General features: G+C 44.9%; 1 protein-coding gene across 1 annotated transcript; it reads right to left on the bottom strand.

The window, feature by feature from the left end:
* Positions 1-816: 816 nt before the first annotated feature.
* Positions 817-17,131, bottom strand: TTLL10 (tubulin tyrosine ligase-like family, member 10). Its single transcript, XM_010289377.1, has 8 exons — positions 17,041-17,131; positions 8,544-8,709; positions 7,449-7,586; positions 5,607-5,692; positions 5,218-5,388; positions 3,143-3,297; positions 1,277-1,417; positions 817-849 (listed from the first exon to the last, which is right to left on the bottom strand). The coding sequence occupies exons 1-8, from the start codon at positions 17,129-17,131 to the stop codon at positions 817-819; spliced, it is 981 nt and encodes a 326-aa protein (XP_010287679.1).
* Between the last annotated feature and the right edge of the window lie 5,953 nt (positions 17,132-23,084).

Below are 23,084 nucleotides of genomic sequence, written 5' to 3'. Positions count from 1 at the left end.
AAAGGGAAGTTCCAGGTTCTGTCACCACTAAGTGTCCAGAAATCCTCAGAATTTTTATAGCTAATACGTGTCAAGAAACAGATTTTGTTTATCTCTCCATATGTAAAATGCACAGGGACGTAATGGTCTTTAAACGCTGAAGTTTTTAACTAACCAAGGAGGAATTGCCACTATTGAATGATACTGGATCTTCTATTCTACTTAAAGTTTACACAGCCAGGGCTTTGCGTGCCAGCATTGCAAAAGACAATTCCCACTGAAATTTGAGAAGCACCAGTCTCTATGTCCTTGCCATTTACTCTCCTTTGCCATTGACTTCCTGTACAAAGGAGTCTATTGTTCGGGTGCCTTACCCACTGCTGCATACATTAATTCCATTCTTTCCCAGGGTTTGCTGTTCCCACTGCCCTTTGCTGGAATATGTTTGAGTTCCTTTCTGCTTTAGCAACAGCCGATTCTGCCAGATGGCTTTCTGTTACGTTTAGGCCAGGTGGTTTTGAAGGACTGTGCTGCATTGAAAGCACCTCCATCACTGTATTTAACATTTCCCTTTCCCTTTCTTCTGGCTTTTCTTCTCTGTGTTTCATTCACTCTTTACAAGTTTGAGTTGTAATTCTAGCAGATTTTATAGACTCAGGGGGCTGACCTATTGCTAAATGGTGAACCTACAGTGAACATGGAGATGCTGACGCTGACATCTGAATCGATAATGACTGATTCTTCGGAATGGTGAGGGTGAGTTCTTCATTGCCTTTGATGGATACTCAGCTAGTGTAAATCACTATACATGTGACGTTAGAAGCATTACATACTGATTTATGCTGGCTGATAGTCTGGAATGTTTGGTTTCTGGAGAAAGAAAAGAATGAGTGGTCATTAAAATTCCCATACTTTTCACTATGAACTCTACTTCCCTGTGAAAATCCTGCACAGAACAGTTTCACCTGCAGTAAGTACTTTTTCCCCCCTCCTGAGCTGTTAATTCCAGCCCTCCGCCCTTTCCATTTTCAGTCCAGCAAGTCATGTAGAGAAGTGATGCATCATTAGACAGTCACACTCTCTTTCTCAGCAGTTTACCCATTTTATTAAAATTAAACTCTTTATATCTTCACTCTGCGTTTAGCATCTGCAGCTAAATGGTTACCATGGGACCATCAATACCTTCTCACTCAGTGTATGTGTTTCCTTGGGGGCTCCAGTGAACTGATGGGTTTTCTCCCTATTTCTGTCACCCTAATTAGGCAGACTAGCACACCATACACTTGCTTGCACTTACAGTAGTAAACACAGTGAAAACCCAGTCTTTGGGGAGGCCATTGGTTTTTCTGAACTTCTCATTAACGTAGCTGTTGAAGTGCTCCATCCACCAAACTGTCTCATCTTTCAGTGGGCTGTACAGGGAGTCCTTCTGCATGTACTGAGAGGTGGGGAAACAGAGCAAAGGGAGGATTAGATTTCTGGCCGTGAAGAGTAACTGTGAACCGGTTTGCATGGCAGACATCCAACTACCCTGAGTTGTTCCAGGCATCTAGAGTTGGGAAGAACCCCCGGATCAACTTATAGAGGTGGAGGGAATAGAGCCCCTCGCTAGCAGAGCTAAACCTGAGCAAATGTGCTGACTCCCTTTGTACATCACTGCCACGGGCAGAAACGTGCCTGACCCACGGGGACATTGTAGAGACAGTTGCCCAAGCATTCTGTCAAAGCGGTGCTTTCTCTCTTTCTCTGTGTGTACGTATGATAGACACAGGTCCAGTGTCTACCTGCCTAGTGCTCTCCTAGAGGAGAGTGCATCTGGGAGAGATGTATGGATGTATTCCCAGAGAAAACCAAGGGGAGAGCTTCTCTCTTCCACCGTGTCGTTAATTCCTGTGTCAGCTGGAGTTTATCGATAATGGGGTATTTACATTGTTCAGCCGAAGGCAAGTCCCCTTTCCCTGTGGAACAGCGGGCCTTCGCTGCAACTCCATCTGTGGGACAGTTGCTGAGAAGTTGCAAAGCTTCTGGTTAGTGATGCGGTCTCTGCTGCCTCTTGTCTTCTGGAAATACAGTAGGAAAATGGCTGATTCCAGGTGGGATGAAAGGGTAGGAAGGGAATGAGAGCAGAATCAACTGTAATTTGAAGAAGTCTGGCCTGTTACCAGCTGCTCCTGTAAATTTTGTTCCCCTCCTCCCAGCAGGAACCCAGATAATTTATGTTCTGCTAATAAACACCTGTCCTTTGTTTAATATCACTCGTGCCATGGGATCCTACCCGAGCACCTGAATTCCCATGTGGATAGCTCTCTAGCTGAGCAAACAAACTATTCCAGGAAAACAAGCGGCATACTGATAATAGCATATATTGCAGGAAGCAGCTGTAATCTGCTGTACTGAACTGCACTTCTACAGGAACGGTAAAACTCCAGCCGAAGTAGGCTTGTCTGATACCTCTCTACTGTGTATTTCGCTAGTTCTCAGAACACAGCATGACATTGGGAGAAGGGCTTTAAAAGCAAACTGTTTTCTTTCTTCCAATTCTTTTAATTGTCTTTCATCAGAGCCAGTTCTAACTACTGAAGGGCCTCGTTTGAAGCAAAACCACAAGTAGATCTGAGCAAAGCAGGCTTCTATTTTGTATAACAAGAGATGTATGGGCATACAAGTCAGAACCGTCTTGTTCTGTTATAGCTCTCATTTGAGAAGTAAAGATGGAGATTTAAGAATGGGGGCTCTTGAAGAACACATCTACATCTTACATCATTATGATTATTGTGTTTAAGCATAACAGGATCATCAAAATCCTTAGCCAAGATTAAGGCTCCTTTGTGCTAGTTAGCTGCAATCAAAGGCGCTTGCCCTAAGAACCTTATGGTCTACAGTTACATGAGAGAACAACGGCAGGAAAAAGAGGTCCACGGAAAGAAACTGTCAGGTTAAGCAGAGAGCTGGTCCATGGCAGGGAACAGAACCTGATCTGGTACTGCTTCTCTTCAGCCTTGTTGCCATGCCTGACCAAAAGCCCACGTCCATTTCCTGGGTGGGTGCATGGATTTTGCACACAAGGCACTTATTTTTAGCCTTTCAAAACTGTCTCTGTCAAGCACACCCTCCCCTTCTTCTGAACTACTTGGCCTTAGTTTACCTAATCGGTCAGATGAACAGTCAGACCATCAGAAGCAGCATCATAATTGTCAGCGGTCAACTGGACATAACCCTGGGCAAAAAGTAACACGTATGCTGCTGTGCAGGCAATGAGGAGGTAAGACTGGACATCAAACTTCTTCCCTTCCAGGAGCAGCGGCTGGTAAATATACCCGTCAGAGCAGTGCTTCAACACACGTCACCAACCAGCAGCCATAACACATGGCAATTCAGAGCTCCACGAACCCCCAGGCAGTTCGTTTCACACCACAGAACTGACCCGTTTGGCCCTTCCCCACGGTGGCTCTGCGGCAGCGGAGGGCGCTCGTGGGAGAGGAATGCCAACCGCTCCTTCCACAAGGAGGGAGCAGGAGGTAATTAAAGATTTACTAACTTTTACTGGAGAATATACAAAGTTTATGTCTGAACACAAAGAGCCCTTCATACAGCACCATTGCTTTTATTGCTAGAGTCATGTAACCTGGGAATTGTTTCCCTTTATCATCAAAGGTTGCTGGATGTCTACATAAATAACAAGGATGTACTGTTAAAGCAATCGATGGCAACAACAGTTTTCAAAGGAATATGAAGCCTCATTCTTCAGACCATAAGCTATTCCTCACCGATAGATGAGATCTAAAAGAGGGTCCAACCTCTTCTTCCCCTGGCACTGCTGCTTGTCCATGTCAAAGACCACATATTGGTCTAACTAACGCCCTTGGTCTGGTTTTGTCAGGCAGTCGTCGTTTTGCTCCATATACTGTCCGCTGCATAAACCTGGTCCAGCCTATTGCAGAAAGCCTGTAAGGTCATCTTTCCAGTTTACCATTTTAAAAATCTCTCTTACCCTTTTCAATGAGGCCAACCATTCCTTTGTTATGAAAAGAAGTGTTTGGATGAATGTAAGCAGAGAATATTGCTTGCTTTGACTAGGGCAGCTTTGGAAAAGGTTGCTGTGCAGTGTTTTCTCTTGCAAGATAGAGATGCCAAGCCACAATAGCAGAATGTCAGGGGAATGGCACAAGGGTCAGCGTGAGGAGCTGGTATCATCGCTTTGCCAGGACATGCAGCGATCACTACATGTGCTTTTGCCATGCCAATACTACAGTGTCGTCACGAGTGTATCACACTGTCCTTGCTGGCATGTCATGCCAATGCCAGGCAATGACATGCATATACGGGCACCTTGAAGTTGAGAGTGCTCTGTATGCCTAGCTGTGTACACCAAAGGCAGCATCAAAGGCATCTGGGAACTGCAGCTCCTAGGATAAATAATGAAAACATCTGTTTTGCATTTCTCTTTGAAAGTTTTATTCACTCATCTCAAAGCACTGAAATGATTTAATTATAATGCATTCCTCAATTGAGGGAAGGACACAGAGGTGAAGTGAGTTGTGTAAGAGTGAGCAAGTAAAGTTCAGTAGCTGCAACTGTTCTCATGATTTCTGCTGCCTTATTTTTCCTCTCTTTTTTTCTGCTGTTCTGTTACTCTACAAAACATTCTAGCAGTGGCTGAAGGGGTGTATATTCTATAAAGAAGAACCTTCATGGTACTTTTGTTCATGGAAGGAATACAGAATAAAACAACCCTAACCCAAAGTTTTAGTGACTACTAGCCACTGCCTGTTGATTGAGGTATAGACTTTTGCAGCATTGAGGCAGGGTTAAGAACATATTTGTGAGGCTTTATTCGATTGCATGGAACAGATATTGTAGCTGTACAATTTGTAAAATGCTAGCTTTGTATAAGAAGCTGGGATAATATCCAATTTAAATTGCTTTGCACAAGGCTTTATGTATAGCATTCATGTACAGAACTGTAGCATCTGGCATTTTGAAGTCATTCTTAAATTTCCAGACAAAGGTATATTCAAATCTTTCTGATGACAAAGATCTACGTTAAAATGACCGAAGTGCAGATGCAAGACAGACTAACCAGAGAAATAGCCTCTCTCCCACAAAATGGAATCTCATAGGTTGATGAGATGTGGTGTAACCACATTGAATACCTATGGAACAATTCAACTCTCTGGGGCCCGTGTGCTTAATCAAGCACACTACTCACGCAGGAATTCCCAGGCTTTGGTCTCTACCTTTGCACTATTCTTGCCTGAGGGTCGTGGTGTGGCACTTTCTTATTGAATAGGTATTCCTCAGTGCTGTGGAGCTTGGCTTGGAGGGTGTTGACAGCAGCTGGATTTTTAAGCAGGAAAATTCCTTGACCTTGGTTAGACCAACTTGGTTTGCAGATCCAAATCTGTTCTTCTGCAGAGAGAATGAGTCTATTGTAGTAATGTGTGTGGTATGCAACACCGATGTGCCCATTAGGGGGCTCTGAGAACTGCTCACCTGAATGTGTGTGTATGTATATACATACACATGCATATAGATGTCCATTGTTATTACTGTGTATGCTTTCATGAACATTTTAGAGGATCACAGAGCTATTTAAATTGGTTGCCACCATGATTAAGACAATTCACCTTTGCAAAGCTCAGCAAAGGCATTTATATCATCTTTGAAGTCCAGGAGAAAAGCTTCTGGGAAGAATTCTTCCATCTTCAGTAACCTATGGTAGAATCAAATACAAGTTGAAAACTCTATCCAGAACATTCATTTCTCTGTTACTTTCAGAAAGGATGGTTGCAAGTAAAAACTTAAGAAATAGCTTAAGGAAGGAGCAGAAATGAGAAGAAGCTTCTCTCATATTTACAGTGTCTATGGCACAAGAAGTTGTGGCCTTTCCCGTAGAACGATGTACACAAAACAGGGGAATTACAATGACTGTTGTCTTTGGAGGACGTGGCACTCCTACAACTCCAGGCATAGAAAAAGAAGTTCTGTCTCTGACATATGTACTTCTGGGAAAAAAGTGATTTTTCTAGAAGATAAGAAAGAAGTAAAACTCCATATACTTTGTGTCCTGTACTGTTATGCATCGAGAAGAAACTGGTCCTTTATTTATGTGCTCTCACTTTCTGTTGGCATGTTTCTGGTTAAGGTTCAAAGAGGTGAGAGTTCTTACTTGGAATTAGAGCTCCTACTGATCTTTCTCATCATCTGCTTTTGCTCTCTCAGGCAACATAGAAGTCCTGTCTTACTGGTGAGGGCTCTGCTCTCAGGAATCTGATAGAGAAGATGTTCATCTTTATGAGAGAGAAAAAAAAGCTTGCCCTCATTGTCCCATGCAGCAGAATCTGCAGGATGAAGCTTTTTCACCGTTGACTTTCACCTATTTGCTTGAGGGCAGTAGTGACAACTCACGGAGCAGTGAAATCACTTGCTGTAATGTGTTTCTGTCCAACCTTGCAGCAGAACAGATCGACCTGATGGGACTTCATGAAATAGCACGTCCCTTGACCACTCCAAAGGTGTTACTGCTGTCGCACCATTCCAGCTGCAGAATTGCGTTGAAACGTATCTGCACCGCTGTGCGTTGGGCCAGCCGCTGTCTGGCCGCAAACGGCCACCGCGTCGCCATCGGGGCTGGCGAGGGGAAAGGTGGGTGCTGTGTGCGGGCTGGTGGGGAAGCGGTAACACCCCCCCTCTGCCACAGGACAGCCCGCAGCTCTGTGCCCTGATGCGCAGGCTTGCCAGGACACGGGTCTGACCCACTCCCAGAAGTAAGAGAATCACCCCTGGGGCTGTGCTTGGGGAGACGTGTGTGTTCTGCGAAGTACCGCTCTGAGGGAGCCAGCCAGAGGCACCGCTGCGGGGCCCTGCCAAGTCAGGGTGCCCTGATGAGGCAAAGGGCAGAGCGCAATTCAAAAGGGCGCTTGCTCACACAGCGGGGTCGTCTGGCTTTTAGCGACTCTATTCTCCCTAGACAGAGACAGCTGGGCCTGCGATGTGTGGGGTGACCCCTCTTGAGCTTCCTTCACTTCTGTCTTCAGGTGCACCTTTCTGTCCTTTTCTCCTCTCCCCACCTCAGCTGCGGCGAGGGTCCCTGAACGTGAGGCACCCTCCGTCTGCGAGGCCTAGATGGTGCCAGAGCAGGCCGCGTGCTGCTCCCGCGTCCGTCCTCCGGCCGCCTGCGCTCAGACCCAGAGGGGGAGTGCCGCATTTCAAAAATGATTGCCATGCTTTGTGTCTAAATCTCTGGACTGCTCATCTCGCTACATTTAGTTCAACGGTACCTTTTCTCCCAAAGCTGTTTTCTTGTCCAAAACCCTTTCTTTAATCACCATAGCAATCCAGCTCTGATGTCCCCTCGGAGGTCTGCCAAGAAGTTGAGGTTACCTGTTCCTCCTACTCCCAGGTGACCTCCCCTGCCCTGGGAGTCACAAGTCCAGCATCCTCAGGTTTTTCCCACTGCCCTCTCCCACCTGAGGCCCACAGGCACCTCTGCCTTCTTTGACGCGGCAATAGATCTCTCTCGGCGCTTGATTTCACACCATTTCAGAGCATAATCCTCCCTTCTGTTGTCATAGATACGCTGCCAGCCTCTGCCCTGGCAACGGATGCTCACGTTGCATATGGAAAAGAAAACAGCAAAGTAGTCTCCCTTTTCTTAACAAATACTTAGTTTACTCATATCCCTTGAACTCCTAATGACTTTCTCTGGGAGCCTGACCTAACGCACCCAGAGGTCCCTGGGTGGGGGATAAGGTGGGCAGCGTTAATTAGAATGGCTGCTAGTGGACCTGCTGCTCTGAACTTGAGAGAGGGGAGGGAGTAACTGAGGATGTGAAGAACATGGTGATTCAGCAGCTCTAATGAGAACTTGTACCATTTCAGCAGGGTTTTTCCGATCAGGATGCAACTGGTACCCATGGAATAGGAATGGTCAGGGTCCAGTCTTAATAAGGAACCTCTCTGCTGAGGAGCTCGGGGAAAGATGACAAGGAGCGATAGAAAAAGCTGTTTGTAGACAGAACTACGGAAACACAGCAAGGAAAATGCTGTTTGCAGCAGAGATTCTGTGGTTCTTGCTGGTGACAACATCTAGAGAAGAATGCCAATATTCCGTAAAGAACTCAGAAAGGAATGAATGGAACTTCTGATCTGACAATTTTTCTTGGGCAGAAATCTCTTCTTATTTTTTGCTTGTTTTACATTTAGCACAATGGAATGTTGATCAACAACAGTGGTTCCTAGCTCTAGTGATGATGCTAGCAGATTTGCTACATGGTGTAGCTAAGTGATTTCTGAATAGCCCTAACAGAGAAACTTTCATTAAACAAATAGAAGTATTTTGTTTCTTTGCAAAGATGTAGTAGTTAGCTACTTTGCCACAGGTGGCCTTCCAGAGGATAGTTTCTGTTTGAGTTATCTTTAAATAGTTCCCCATGTGTACCACTCCAAAAAGACAGCAAATAAAAGGAAAATTATTTGAGACCGATGGAAAATGGATAACTTTGCATGACTTCATATATGGTCATACTACTGTTAATATGAGTCTGCTGAGAGGACCTACTTACAGCCCAGCTCCATTAGATCCACTGATACAAAAATATGGTCCTGGTCCAATTGGTACTTTCAGTATCTCTTCTTCTGGCTGTTTTTCTTGAGGGCGTGCCTTACCCTGTGTTCTATTCCTATTAGACTTGGCTTTGTCAAGCTTCACTTCAGAATTGGTAGAAGTAGCTGCAAAATTGGAAACTGAGAAACTTCCGATGATCTGGGATCTTCTCCATAAAATCCACATCTAGAAAGACAGCTGCTATGAAAGAAAATACTGTAATGTAAGGGACCGCTTCAGTCGGTTTTATAGCCATCACTAGGGGCATTGTCTTAAAACAATTCAGAAATTACTGCTAATCTAACCTGGTAGCAGGTACCATGGTATATTAAAGGCAAAACCAGGAAATACAATAAAATATGTAGCAGAAGGGAACATTCCAACCAGCCCTAGCCTATCAATGCTAAATGGCATTCTCTTACTTGGCAGACCTCGGCTGCACAGGACTTTCTCAGATATCTTGTATAGGTGGGTCTCGGTTCTGCCCTAAGCTGGGCATAGATCGTTCCAGCTATCCAGGTGGAAAGCTGGGAGTGGCTTTGGGAGAATCTGAAAGACTGCAAGGTCTAGAGAGGTGTGGAGAGGTACAAAGGGAGAAGGGCAAGAAAAGCCTCCTAAGAAGCATTAGCCATACACTATACATTGAAAGAGATGTTCTTTCAGCTGTTAAAGCCTATAGGAATTTTGGCATGCCCAGGATGTGACAGCTCTGACAGGCAGCCACCAAGTGGAATGGCACACGTAAACTGTGGTGACAATGACTGAAGGGGTGGGAATGGGAAACACCCTGCTTCAAATTGGTAATGAGCCATCTCAGGCTTGCAATGGTTCTGTTACTTATTTGCAGATCCCAAGGCTCAAAAGCTGGTGAATTTGTAGGAGATAAGTGTTTTTCAGTACAAAGTTAATGAGATCTCCCTAACCAGTAAGTGCTGCTTGGTTATTTGTGGAGGATAATGTCAGAGCTTGTATCTAGCTTTAGCAGTTGTGAAGAACTTTTTGGCCTTCTATGAATGATAAACTAAACTGAAAACGTCACTTCCAGATCTTCCTCTGTCAAGAGGTTCCCCTGTATAATACATAGCAAAAGCCTTTCTTTTGCAAGGCAAAGTGAGACTGCATCCCCATGTTTTAGCCATATTTCAGGTTGACACAATGACATTATAGAACATAAATGAGATGAAGGACATTATTAGATTGGAACTTGAACCACATTTGCATATGAATGAAAGAATGGCCAGTAATGGGAAATCTTATTTTAATATGGCTGCTGGTAAAGACCTTCAAAAGGGCAAACCATACAGTTTCAGAAGTGGCATCTGATGTAATGATGTCATCAGCCTCAAAATTATTGCTAGATTTATCATCCATTAGCTTGGTCTTAGCAAGATGGTGCTGGTTTTGGTCTGACTTCTTGGCTGGTAACTCATAGGAACCGTGAGTCTGGCACTTGCTTCCAGAAGAGTTCCTGACTCCTTATAACTAGCATTTGGGATATTGATACCCAAATCACTGGCTCCCGACCTACAAAAAACTTACATAGGTTTAATACTTCCAGTGGCTGAGAAACTCTGCCTTTGGGGTTTTTTTCAGCTTGGCTATGCACAAAATATTTGGGAACAGTAAAGTCTGTGAATAGAAGAAAAAGTCCACTCTGTCCTAGTTCTGTTCCTACTGGAATGAGGTGGTAGCAGGGAAGGAGAGAGCAGGAAGCAAGCATTTGACAAGACTGAAGTTATCTACACTTTGGACTGTTCTTTTATTGCTATTTGTTACAGTACATCCTGTGATCGCATGAGTAGAAATTTCCATCTCAACGACAAAACTCTTTTGACTTAAGTGGAGTAAAGGTATTGGGCATTGTTATCTCTCATTTTACAAGCTCTCGTTTTATGTCCTCGTTGCACTCCACCTATGAACACAGGTGCAGTCCACCAGGACTCTGTGCCCACAGTTATTGCGTTTCCCAGCAGGCTCCCACACCTGGTTCAGTTTGCTTTGGAATAAAGGAAGTAGATTTCAAACTCTTTGAGGGGGGACTTGCTTTAAATTTCTGCTTCATGTAGTACTTGGCACCAAAGGGTTCTGACAGTAAAAGCCTTAACATTGTTAACAAACTGCAGCATTATCAGTGCTGATCCCTGGACTCCTGCCTTGAATTTCCTCCTTAAATTAAAACCAAAACAAACCAAAAAACCCATACTAAACAACCAGTTCAAACAAGCCAGGGCACAACATCCGTGATGGAGAACACTGCCTCGGCAATGTCTTGGAACCAGCTGAAATGCGCTTTTCCCACGATGAATTTCAAGCTGCCTGTTGCTGGTGCTGTGGAGCCGAGACTCCGCTTGCTTGTTGCAGGATGGTGGGACGGCCGCAGTGGGGAGGACGCTGCAGCGGAGAGCAGTGCCCGGCTCCTTGGCTGCCGTCACATTGTGCCAGCACAGCCCAGACCAGGCAAAAACACAACACGCTCTGGCTTCCTCCAGCAGAGGCTGTCATTAGCAACTCAGGCACATTTTTTGAACAAACTCTTTGAACGTAGCTCAAAGACAGCGTTAACGTGTTACGCGCATCAGGCGAATCAAAAGACGGGCAGAAAAGTAGTACAGCTCAACTGTTTCCTAGACCCGATGCATTTTATGAAAAGGTTGTACCACGAAGCGGTACCACCCCTCCAGCTACTGGTATCTTCCACAAGGGAGGCTGATCTCTCTCCTCTGCCTTAGCACGGTAACAGTGCTGCTGTTACTCTGATCTGGGAACGTAAATACTTATTTATCTATTTTTAACACTTAATTGCTCACTCATACCTCCTGCTAGAGCTTTTGGCTCTTTTATTGTCTCTCTCCTTGCCTGGATTGCTAAGAAATTAACCAATTTTAAACAGTCCCATTTATCCCGAGACATGGACACATGAAATATCCTGCAGTGCTTGAAGTGCTGGTAAGGTATTCTTCCATTAGTCTGAACACGTACTTGTCTCTCCCTCTCTAATCTTTATACAGAGACCCAGGGGGTGGGAGCTTTTTATCTTATTTTCTGTCTAATTATGAAATCTCCCAGTATTAAAGATGAACCTTCATTTCATTGACTCTTTTGACATGTACTATTTAAGCCTGAGTCCCCTTAGTCTTCATTTGTTTGTGTGTTTTGCATCCTTTCATGGCTTAGTATTAACGAGGTAAGGAGGCACATGGACGCGGGGGTTATTCCCATTGCCTGATTGCATAAATTTCAGGCAAGGCCCTTTTCTCTTGTTTATCAGAGGTGGGATTAGATGCGTGTTGGGACTTGAGCTCTTAGGACAGGCTTGGCTTGCACAGCTGATCAGCAGAGAGGAGTGGATATTTCAGTGGCTGAGTGTGTGCATCTGAACTCAGTTCTGCGTTGCCCTGTGAAAGGGACTCTCTCTGGCCAAAAGGTACTTGTGGTAGGGAGGGGAGAGACCTTGGGGAAACAGTCTTCTAACTTGTCACATAAACTAGCAGCATGAAATTAAACAGTATGATTCCCTTCAAGAGAGCCCACACAGAGACTGTCTTCACACTGGGTGCAGCCAGTAAGTTGCATTGCTTGAGACAATTTTTAGTTCGGCTCATTAATTTATTTGGGACTGTGTTGGCAGTGTCTGTATAAGCAGCTCCCATCTAATCTCAGCTCCTCTTTCAGTGCACATGGAGATAAACACACTGTCAGGGAGATGCAGTCTGCTTTGTGTCATTTGCTACCAAAAGAAAAAAAAAAAAAGCAGAGCTTGGAACACAGAACATCCTTTTTCCCTTTTCCATGTACATGAAGGTTCAACAGAATAATAGTTGACTGATATCTCTATAATGCAGAGTTTAAATCTAGCTGAAATTTTCAGTTAAGAAAGCTAAATGATCTAATCATCTTCCTAAAGACAAGCATTGCCCTAAGGATTACCTCTGTATTAAAAATGTTTTCATTTGAAACAAATCAAAATATTTTTACTGCTAATGCACAGAGCAGAGTTCAACAATGAATAAATCAGAAAAATAATACTGTTAGTTTTGTCACTGAAAGATTTGTGGTATTTCAGCCAAATTATCTCTCCATAAAAAAGTAATGATTTCTTTTCAAAGGAGCTGCTTGCTAATGGATAGCTTGTATTTTTCTTCGTGTTTTCAGCAAAACACTTAAAACGTTACTATAAAATATTTTAATTTCACTAGATATTTGTCAGCCAGTATCAATAACTTCTGTCTTGAATTATTTTAGAAGCAAAGGGATGGGCTTGTATTTTCACAGGGTTTAAATGAAAACGGTGTAAATTACGTGCAATATGTCTGTAATTGATGCTGTAAGTTGGTGGCCAGCACTTTGGCTAGTATAAGAAGATATAACTCCCTTGATACTGGCATCAGTTGAGAACCTGGTCATAGGACTCGGCACAATTAACAGCTAAAAACAAGGACACAAGATTCACCTCCATCAGCTAATAAGGATCCATCCTATTGTTGATTACTTCCTTGCATCATGGGTTTGGTGTTCTTTTTCCTCTTGGTTAGCACAAAGGCCTGACCTGCAAAAGGAACGATCATCGTCAGCCACTTTGCCAGAGTCATGAGTGATCCAGGAAAGTCTGTAAGATGTATTTTTCTCTTTGTCATCTTTTGCTCTCTTCATCCTAGATGCCATTTTTCACCATCTTCTGTGTTTTTTTTCATTTCTTCAGAACCTTTATTTTGACATAGTTGTTTAGCTGGGAATACATAGGCTCTACTTTCTATCTACAGCTTCTTATGGGTGGTCTCTAGTGATAAGCTTGTTGGTGACTGTGCTGGGGATCTGAATGCTTTTGTATCTAATCTTTGTGCTTTTTCTATTTCCTCCCCCTTGATAGTACTCAACGTAGGTCTTGAGTTGCCTTGTAAATTTGCTGTAAGTAACTGTGTACTTTCCCTAAGTCTGCTGCCCGTGGGGGAGCAATGTCCAAGAGCTGCTTTCAGATACATCTGGTATTCCTTGTCTACGGCATCTTCAGGCTCTGGTTGGTCAGCCTTGGGATAAAAGGCAGGCTTTTTTTCAGGAAGCTTGAAAGCTGAGAACCATTTTTTGGTTTTGTAATACAGATGAAAACAACAAATGAGATATTCTATCTGGAGACAGAAGCCATAATCCTGGATAATTGCTGGACAGGTTAGACAGAATATTTTTAGCAAGTTTCATGCTTGGAATAGTCAGTTGTAAAAAAGGACTTGTTCTGAGTCAAGGCTCAACTATTTTGTAGGAAGGATGCTTACCGTAGAAAGCATAGGGCAACTGAAACAGCTAGAATTAGAGAAGGAGATACATATTTGCTACTTTTACTTAAAAGCAAAAGCAAAATAGTCTAAGGACACCAAAGAAATGGAGCATGCATACTGTGTACTTTAAAGCCCATAAGTAGGACCAATGCAAAAGTGCTAGTTACTGTAAGGATTCTTATGTAGGAAGATATAATACAATAAGCTAAACTATAATACTGAGCTACTGAGTCTACAGTTAGATATATTAGATATCTATGTATCTATATATATCTCCTATTACAGACTGTCCTCCCCCACAGTCATTTCTTGGAGTGGGTGTGCAAGGTGGACAAGCACGTCAATGTCACTGATTCATGGTGTTTGTGGCCGAGTCGCAAAGCGTTACAGTGCCGGTTCCCCTATCTGCAAGTGTGAGTAGTAATTGCGTAATTGCACCTGGGTAGAACTGGAGTTCTCATTTTGTAGTACAGTCAAAGACTGACTGTTCAGCTCCATTTGTTTAGATGGAGTTTTATTTTCAGTTGGAAGCTGAAGACCCCTGCAGTTTCCCATGACATGACATCTTAAAGAAAAAGAAGCTGTCTCAATAAAATCTGAAGTTTAGAGAAAGGCAGGTGTGGTGGAACCTCAGGGCACCTGCCTTTCTCTAAACCTCAGTCTGGCAAAGTCACAAGGGGAATTAGAGGAAAAAGGGTTCTTTCAGACTCCACTGGAAGGTGAGGAGTGGGGGTTGGCATAACACACAGCAGCTGCTACCCAAAAGAGTCTGGCAGAGGGCTTTTGCCAGACAGCAGGATGAAGCTCCAAGATCCCCTGAAGAGTGGCAGGGAAGAAGAAGCTGTTCCTCTAACAACACTCTCACCCTCAGACTGGGAGGCATCCTGGCAGGGGAAGAACTGACAAGAGTTTGTAAAGTGGGGATTTGTTAAGCTTGGGTTAGGGTCCTGAGTCCGGCACAGTGCATGGAGCAAAGGCTGCTCTGGGTGGAGCTGTAGATACAGAGGGAACATGCTGAGTAGGGAAGAGGACTGGTAAGTGGTGTTTCACGTTCAGGTGGGTTTGCGTTTTCTAATCCAGCTGCGGTAAGGAGTCTTGCAGCACTTCCTCCTGCACTCAGAATGCACAGGTCAGAAAAGGAGTAAGGCTCAAACATGTCATTGAAAAACACAAACAAACAAATCCTCACCATTGCTGAGGAGATACTGAGTTTTACGCTCCTCTTTCAGTTGTCCCTTCTGTGGTGTCAAACTCAAAAGCAGAAATCTTCCTCTCAGCCAAAACCAGCTCTTCTGTTCTGCTGGCATTCTACTATTTGCTTGTTTCTTATCCCAGCTTCTTCCTGTAGTTTCATTTTAGGATAAATGCTTCTCTCAAGTTTCTCTTCTCATGTTGTTGAGCTCTTACAACATCAATTCCCTGTGAGGCTGAAGGTATTGAACTGAGCCAACAACTGCTTGTGAGGAACTAGCACACCCCATGGCCTCACAACTTGTGTGCGCCTTTGCATCCACGTACCAAGTTGTATGGAAGTTATTTCACACACTCTCCTGGATAAGTAAAAGGATTTTAAAACAGTAGAAAGAAAAGTCTGCAGTAAGTGAAAAGCCTCCTCCTTATGTCTGTTTAATGATGTATGTCTCTAAAGCACCTTCTTAGTGACAGGTACTAATACATACAGTGATGATGATAAAGAGATGGTGCTGCTGTATCCAGAATTTATGCAAAGCCTTTTATATCAAAGAACAACGTTTTAGGCATCATCTTGTTTAACTGGAACGGTAATACCTAGTTGTGCTGCAACAACTCAACAAAACAGTTTGGTGTTTTTACTAAAATGTGTCTGATGGCAGCAGGTTGCTCAGTTTTGGTGATCTGATGAGATCTCAGAGAGGAGGCTCTGAGGATTTGTCAAGTCATGTTTGGAGTAAGGGCCTGGAACATTCACTCCAAATACCATAATAGAGATGCAAATGCTCGTTTAGCTTGTAAGTTGGCACTGCTGTTGTTAGATGACACAAAATGGGTTCAGCATCTTACTGAAAAATCACTCTGTACTGTATCTCCCCGGAGATGAGAGAGGCATTCTGTACAACCACAACTTCTTGCCTTTTAGCCCCTTCTTTCAGGGGCTAAAACCATATCTTAAGCTAACACCAAGTAATGGAAATTCTAACGTTTGCGCGTCAGTCTCTAAATACTTTAGCAGAGCCTTAACTGTTCTCTGCCCTGCCTTCACTTCAGAGAACTTGAGTTGACTTCTAGCCAGGCCTTCTTCTAGAACAGCTTCTAAAGAAACAAACCATCCTGTGATGGAGCGGATTTGCGCTCCGGAAGAGTACAGACTGCCTTATTTCATTGACTGAAGAATGGTGGGTTCGCAACAGCAAGTGTGGCTCAGAAAAGCCAGCCTGCTTCTGCTTTGCATACCTGGGGATTCGCTGTGCCTGTCTGGGAGGGTCGGAAAACCTTCAGTGCCATAAACACAGGCTGATCCCCTAGCAACGGCTGCCTGGCTACCGCTGGTAATCGTGCAAGCTGTTGAAAATGCAAAGGGATTTCTACAAGTGTGTGTGTGCTTTTCGACGAAGCTCTCCAGTGGCAGTGTTACAGGAGGGCTGCTGAGCAAACCGGTGGGTGTATCAGAGTAGAACTGCACAACAGAAAAATAGGAAAACCAGTTCAGTTCTCTGACCGTCTGCTGGCTGGCACGTTTTTGCTTACTCTTCTGTGGCTTTCCTCAAGCCTTCTAAAGGTCAGGCTTCACCTCTGCGGGAGACACCCTTCTCCTGCCACTTGCACTGCTCCGGTAGCAAGCCAGCAAGTCTGATTTCATTCTCTCCAGTGCACAATCGCCAATAGCACAACAGGTCAAAGACATGAAAATATATACTTTGTCTACAGTGTAGTTTTCCTTTCTGTGGTAGAGTTTGCACAGCTCGGTACTTTGTTGGACTTCATTAATGCTGAGTACTGGTGTTGGTCCGGTGCAGCGTGCGCTGCCAAATTTGCCAAGGCTAAATCAAATCAAGACTGGTAACAGGGCAGAATTAGTGTCCTAAGTCCTCATAAGTCCTTCTGTTTCTTTAGTGAACAGAGGCGAATCCTTCTGCAAAGTTCTGCAGAGCCAAAGGCACCGGCTGCGGAGGCCCTCGAGAGCCAAGGTTGCTGCACCAGCAAGTGTACCCGTGCGATAGAAGTGGATCTGTAGGCAGAGGGAGTGCGTAACGTACTGTAACGTGTGTGCTGTGGACACCAGATCTCCGGTGCCATCCATTATCGGTGGGACAGGGTTGGGTGCCTTCCCTGGTTCAGCTCCGTCCACACAGAATCCAGCCTGTGAGCTCAGAGAGCACCCGAGAGCATGCTGAGGAGGAAGGAGCACGATATTCCTGTGAAAATGGCAGGCCAGATGTGATCAAAAGCACACCTGCAAACTCACCTAGAGCCATTAAAAAAGACAGTGGCAACACTGTCAAAACACAGCTCACACTGATGCAAAATGACATAAATTCAAACGTATTTTAAAAAGGGGGAACAAGCTCATAATAGTGTGAGATAACTGCCAAATAGAGAGATTTCTCTTGGAAGACCCCCTGTAATTGGTTATTGAATCCCTTGAATAGTTTTACTGTGTCACTAAGATGCAGCTACTGGTGGGCTGAGCCTATAATAACCCAGAGATTAATCTGGTGTAAAGGAATGGAAAAGAAAGGAAAAAATAGAGGAGAAGAGAGAGCCCTGCATTCCCCTCTGCATCCCAAACCTCATAAGGTCATACATGTGTTTCAGGGAGTCTGAGGATGCTGGGATAAGTATGGAAAAGAAACAACTCAATGGTTTTGGCTAAAACGAAGTTCTAGCCAAATGGAGTGCATCCGTTGCCAGTTTTATGACTAAAGGAACCATTTTATGACTTTGACAAATCACTGTTTCTATAGGAGCCTCTCCTCCCGCACATTTTTGTTTTTATTAGACCATTAATTCTCTGAGTGCAGTGAAAACTGGCTGAAACAATGGGACCTTGATTTTTTCAGGCAGCTGCTGTGTACTACCACACTTGCAATAATAAAGGATTTTGACACTTATGGAGCCTCAGCCAAAAATGTAAAGATAGAAAAGCTCATTTATGGAGTCCTAAATGCCTCTCTCTCTCTCTAGATTTTTCTGTCCTTCAGATGCAGGAGCAAAAAATAAGGCGGGGGTTTTTTTGGTGACCTCAGCTGGATATGCACGAAGAGTAGGTCATCACCGGGGTTAATATCAGAAGATAAAGTTTGGAAAGGTCTGCATTTACTGCCAGGCTTTCATGCTTCCAGCTGCAGACACAAGAGTTCAGTCATTGTCCTACTTCTGCCACCTCTGCCAGCAGCAGCTGAGATGCTGAAATCCCCTTCCAGGGAACGCCGGCAGCTCCTCGCAATTAGAACTGCAAGGGAGGAGGGATGAAAACCCAGCGGTAAACCCGTGTTTTCTTATGTGGCAACTCCCCCAGCCCCTCCACCCAAAAGGGATGAGAAAAGTTGATGGAGGTTGGAATTTGGCTCCGATTCAGGCTCTCTCTGGGTTGGCCCTGCATCCTCCGCTGTGGACATGCCAAGCCAGTGTGAACGCTCTGGCACTCCTCCCTCGCGGTCACAGCGACCTTCAAGAACGTTCTCTGTATTTTCCTGTTCGTGCACAACGCCTCTGATCAGCTCCAGTGCTCACGCAGAGCCAGTCAGGGTCCTGTCCTTGCCTTACCTTCAACCTTCCTGGATTACCTCTCATGGCCAACCCACCCAGCCTAATCTCTCTGGTCACACAGAGAACAGCGGGAGTGGGAGCGCGGCCGTGTCGCAACCTGCGGCACTGCAAATACTTTCAGCAAACGTTACACCCTCTAGGAAATATTGCCTAATTGTTGGAGAAGGGGAGAGGCCGACAGTTGCAGAGTTAAGGGAAGCATTTCATTCATCTGAGACGTTGGTGTGCGCCGCTTCAGTTTTCCTCTGCGCCCAGTGAAACGAGACGTTCCTGAGAGACTCGCCGGAGAAGCAATTTGCCCTGTGTTCCGAGATCCTGCCGCAGGCTGTTTTAAATGCCCTTTGGACACCTCTTTTCCCACCCTCTTCTGTTTGACTCCCTAGCGCTAAGCACGTCATTCCAAGGGCGCTGGAGGTTTTCCTTTGGATGGGAGGGGGCAGGGGCATTCCCCACCTCCCCTCTTCCACCCAGCTGCCTGTTTACACGGAACCTGCATGAATGCAGGAGGCCTCTCAAAACGGAGTGTTGTAGAACTTGACCGGTATGTTTAAGAGTCATTAGAGTAAGAAGTGACACAGCGACTGTGTAATCCTTATTATCGTGGAAAACCAGGCTCCAAAAATACCACGCAATAGAAAAGAGTGTGCACTGCCACCACAGGTAAAGCTAGAGACAGTGCGGGTTTTATTCGAGGTGGTTCTTCTGCCAAAGAGTTTCTGTGACCGGATTAGCTATACAAGCAACATTTGAGCCATCTGTTTTGGGAATCAGACCGTGGGACAGCTTGCTGCTGCATTTGGTCTGTTGTTTAAGTGCATAAAGTTGGAAAGTTTTGATGTGAGATGTCCATTTGCGTTCCTTATTTCTGAAAGTCTTATGGGATCCATACAAAATACAAGTATGACAAAATAGTTCCTTGGCTATAAAATATATCGAGATTTATATAAGAAATATATTTCAACTATAGAAGATGCAATAATAAGGTTATAATTCTTTTTCAAGGTTCTCATGAAATCCAAGCTACAAAAGCAAGGAGCGCTGTGTAAAACAAAAACTAGTAAAAATTCAAATATTAAACCACAGGAAATTCCTTTAAAAAAATAAATGTTCTACATCATTACTTATGCAGAACCTTGAAGCGAGCAACTGAGCCTTGCTATTCAACAGCCAGGAAAACTATGGAATAGAGAGCTCACATCACATATCAACACATGCTGCAGGTAGAAAAGGCAGCGAGTCTCAAAGGGTCTGAATTTTTCTAGTTTTGTAGCCACCTAATGGACTGATTTCACAAAGCATACTGTGGAAGGACGCAAGCTATATAACCACATGGTAATGTTTTCTTGCTGAAGAAAACAATCTCGGCTTTACCGCAGGAATATTATGCTTTTTGATGTGTGTCTCTGTACATAGGTGCAGTCTGAGGACAGAAAACTACTGTTTCAGTGGCTTATGAGAGATGCTTTAGCAGCTCCTGATCCCGATCGTCCCGGTGTTCTGGTGAGCAGCACTATTCCATCCAAAAGCCACCGAGCCAAAACCAGCGCTCGGGGCTGGGATCAGCACAGCCGGGGCTGGGTACCAGCTTCAGCCACGAGGCGACAGCACGGGGCTTTCACCGCACGCTGTCGGTGGGAGAGCGGCACTATCTAGACAATCTCTTTCATTCAAAGATTTTTTAGGCGTGACTCATGTGCTGGTGATGCGTATGGTCCAAGCGCCTTTTTTTCGTAGCTGGATGGTGAGAACAGCAGGTCTCAGAAAACATCTTTTAATCGTGTTGGGAGGCTGCTTCCCCCGCCGCCTCCTACTCGCCCCCAGAATAATTCCCAAAGTACCTCTGGAGCTGAGACAAGGTCACTTCCAATGTGGGTTTTTCCTAGCTTGGCGTTGCTCTTTTCCGACAGTAGCAGTGGTTTTTAGGCGTGCTTTTACCGGGGGTTACAGCACCGTCTGGGTGGGAGAAACCGCCCTTGTGGAGGCGGCTGGGAAGGACGATGCACGGCCACGTACCGGTATTTTCTTGAGTGTGTGGCGGGGCTGTAGGGGTCATGATCACCCCTTAGTTCTGCAAGAAAGCCACGGTGAGAGACGGGAAACCCATATACCCTTCTAGACTTTAGTTTTCTCACCTGTACAATAGAAAAAAACCAGTATTTACGTGTTGTAGACTTTATGGAGAGAGAGATATATATATAAAAAAAATGGATAATTATAAATTGCTTTCATATTAATATAAATTGCTTTGATATTCTATTAAACAATGCATACTTGGGCCTCCCGGTAGTGAGTTGTGTGGTCCCTGCCCAGAATCAGGCTGCAGTCATGGTGTGTGTAGGCTTTATTTCGGTACCAGAGGGGAAGTGATAGGAAGCAGTGCAGCATGTATCAGCTTTCCCAGCGAAGCTCACCAGCCTAGCCCTGTCTCTCTCTGCGCCGCAGGCATGCAGGCCACAGGCACGTGGAAATTAATGATTAAGCCTGAATTCTGAAACAAAGCTGTGGAGTTAGGAGATGACGAACCCTCTAGATTCAAACATGAAATCCAAGTGGTTTTGGCTGGCTGCTGTCATAGTTTTGTACTGAGGCCACTCAAGACCACCCTACAACTGTGGAAGGTTCAGCACAAGTGCCCATTTCGTGTAGCCTGTCACAGGAACCCCACGAATGCAGGGAGCCTGACCCTTCCCACAAGTGTTTCTTGCGGCACAGTGGGAAAACAGAACTGAGATGATCAGCTAAATCCCGATTTACACCTACATACCTGCATCAACAGGTGAATTCTCTGCACAGTGATTTCACCAAACCAGTTTCTCATATGAGGACCAATTCTCAATGTTGCTGAGCTTGATACAATCCTACTTGAAATCAACAGAAAGACAGGAGCACATCACTTCATGAGAGCAAGATTTGGGACAGGAAATACTCTGTCAAGTGTGGAAAAGGGAATTTGGCTTGAAGTCCAGTGAAGTCTGTGGAAAATTTCCAAGGGTTTCATGTGGCTTTGTATCAGTATTTTGAGGAAACAGGGAGTATTTCCTAGAAAATGCACTCCCTTTCTCTCCCTCTTCACCTGCCTGTGTTGCTTTGTTTTTGCTGCTTTGTTTTTGTACCGAACCCTTTCTGATGTTTTGTTCTTCTGCCTTGTTCTAGTTTGGAGCTGCAACTCAAGAAGCAGCGAATCACTGGAGTAACATTACATGCAGCCAGATATCCCAGCTGAAGCAAAAACCAACCCACCGTCTGAGGTGTGGCAGTGGGAAAAAGAAAGGTGAGAAAGAAGTAAAGCAAACAGCCATTGTATGTGGTCTTTCCCACCGCTCAGGTTTCCCACTGCTCCGTTCCAAACCCAGTAGCACTGTTTATGTGGGATTCAGCTGCCCTACCCGAGTGTCTCCTGGTAGACCCACGGCTATTCGTATTGCTGTGTATATATCCTCCTAGTCACTGCTGTGTGTCACTGAGGGCTTCAGACCAGGAGGCACGGCTGAGCACAGGCAGTAAGGTAGTCCTCTGTCCCAATCGTGGCTTCCAGCAAGCTTCCACCCCTCCTCCTTGCCATAGGAATGGGCTGTGTGACCAGTCCTCCCTTACTCCCACCAGCAGTTGACCAAACTGCTCTTCTCTTCCAAAAAGGGACCAAGGGCTCTACCTGAACATGTTGTAGCCCTTTATCTCCTCACCCCTCATTAGCCATCTCTTAGCCTCTAGCCATCTATCCCATTGAATTCCAATTTGATTTGAGCACTTTACTACGTTGGCTCTTTTTCACCAGCTGTAAATTCCCCAGTCCTGTCTGCACCCTGCTGCACCCCTGTGGAGCTGGAACAACCGCGGTGACCTTACTGAACTTCCCTAATACAGCGATGCTCTCAGCACTACCAGCCAAAAGCCAGTCTGTAAGGGATGAGAGAGATTACTGACCCAAAGCCAGCCCCGTTTATGCTCTATACCTTTGCCTCCCTAGATGCGTTTCAGTGTTCTTTTCTTTACTGTGGTATTTTCTTTCATATACCACTTCTCTGGGAGACTCTCAAACGCTTTCTAAGTACAAACCATTGCTTGGCAGGACTTCTCCTGAGACTACCCAAATTTCTCATTGCTGTACTAGTCAGGCTAACTAGGCATGAGTTCTCTTTCAAAAATGCCTTTGGTTCATTTCAGAATCCACGGCTGCTCAAGTCTGGACCTGCCTGTTGGATGCCTCCAGGACTCTGAAGTGATGCCAGTGAACCGCGAAGCCGGGAGGCTCCACGCGGAGCCCAACACCCTGCCCTCCTTGGGAAGGTGAGAGGGATGCCCAAACGCTTTCAGAAACGAAATTCTGATGAAAGCTAATATTCCAATAGTCTAAGGGCAAGCTATGGCATTCGTTTCAGTAGCTGTATGGCAATCAGATTGTTACGGGATATGTGTCGTTCCAGTTATTTCTTTCTGCACCTTGTGAGCTGTTCAAACCCTGACAGGGCCCCATCCACTGCCGA

This window comes from Phaethon lepturus, unplaced genomic scaffold (genome assembly GCF_000687285.1).
Source record: "Phaethon lepturus isolate BGI_N335 unplaced genomic scaffold, ASM68728v1 scaffold856, whole genome shotgun sequence".
NCBI classification, from domain to species: Eukaryota; Metazoa; Chordata; class Aves; order Phaethontiformes; family Phaethontidae; genus Phaethon; species Phaethon lepturus.
Note: the sequence above shows the minus strand (reverse complement) of the source record. Positions and strands in the feature narration are given on the sequence as shown.

Excerpts from the sequence above, each read along its gene's own strand:
- TTLL10 (XM_010289377.1), bottom strand. The coding sequence starts at position 17,131 with ATGGATGGCACCGGAGATCTGGTGTCCACAGCACACACGTTACAGTAC. Across the intron at positions 8,710-17,040 it reads GATCCACTTCTATCGCACGG|CTACTTCTACCAATTCTGAA; the intron begins GTACACTTGCTG and ends CCAATTTTGCAG. Across the intron at positions 850-1,276 it reads TTTTCACTGTGTTTACTACT|AAACCAAACATTCCAGACTA; the intron begins GTAAGTGCAAGC and ends TTCTTTCTCCAG.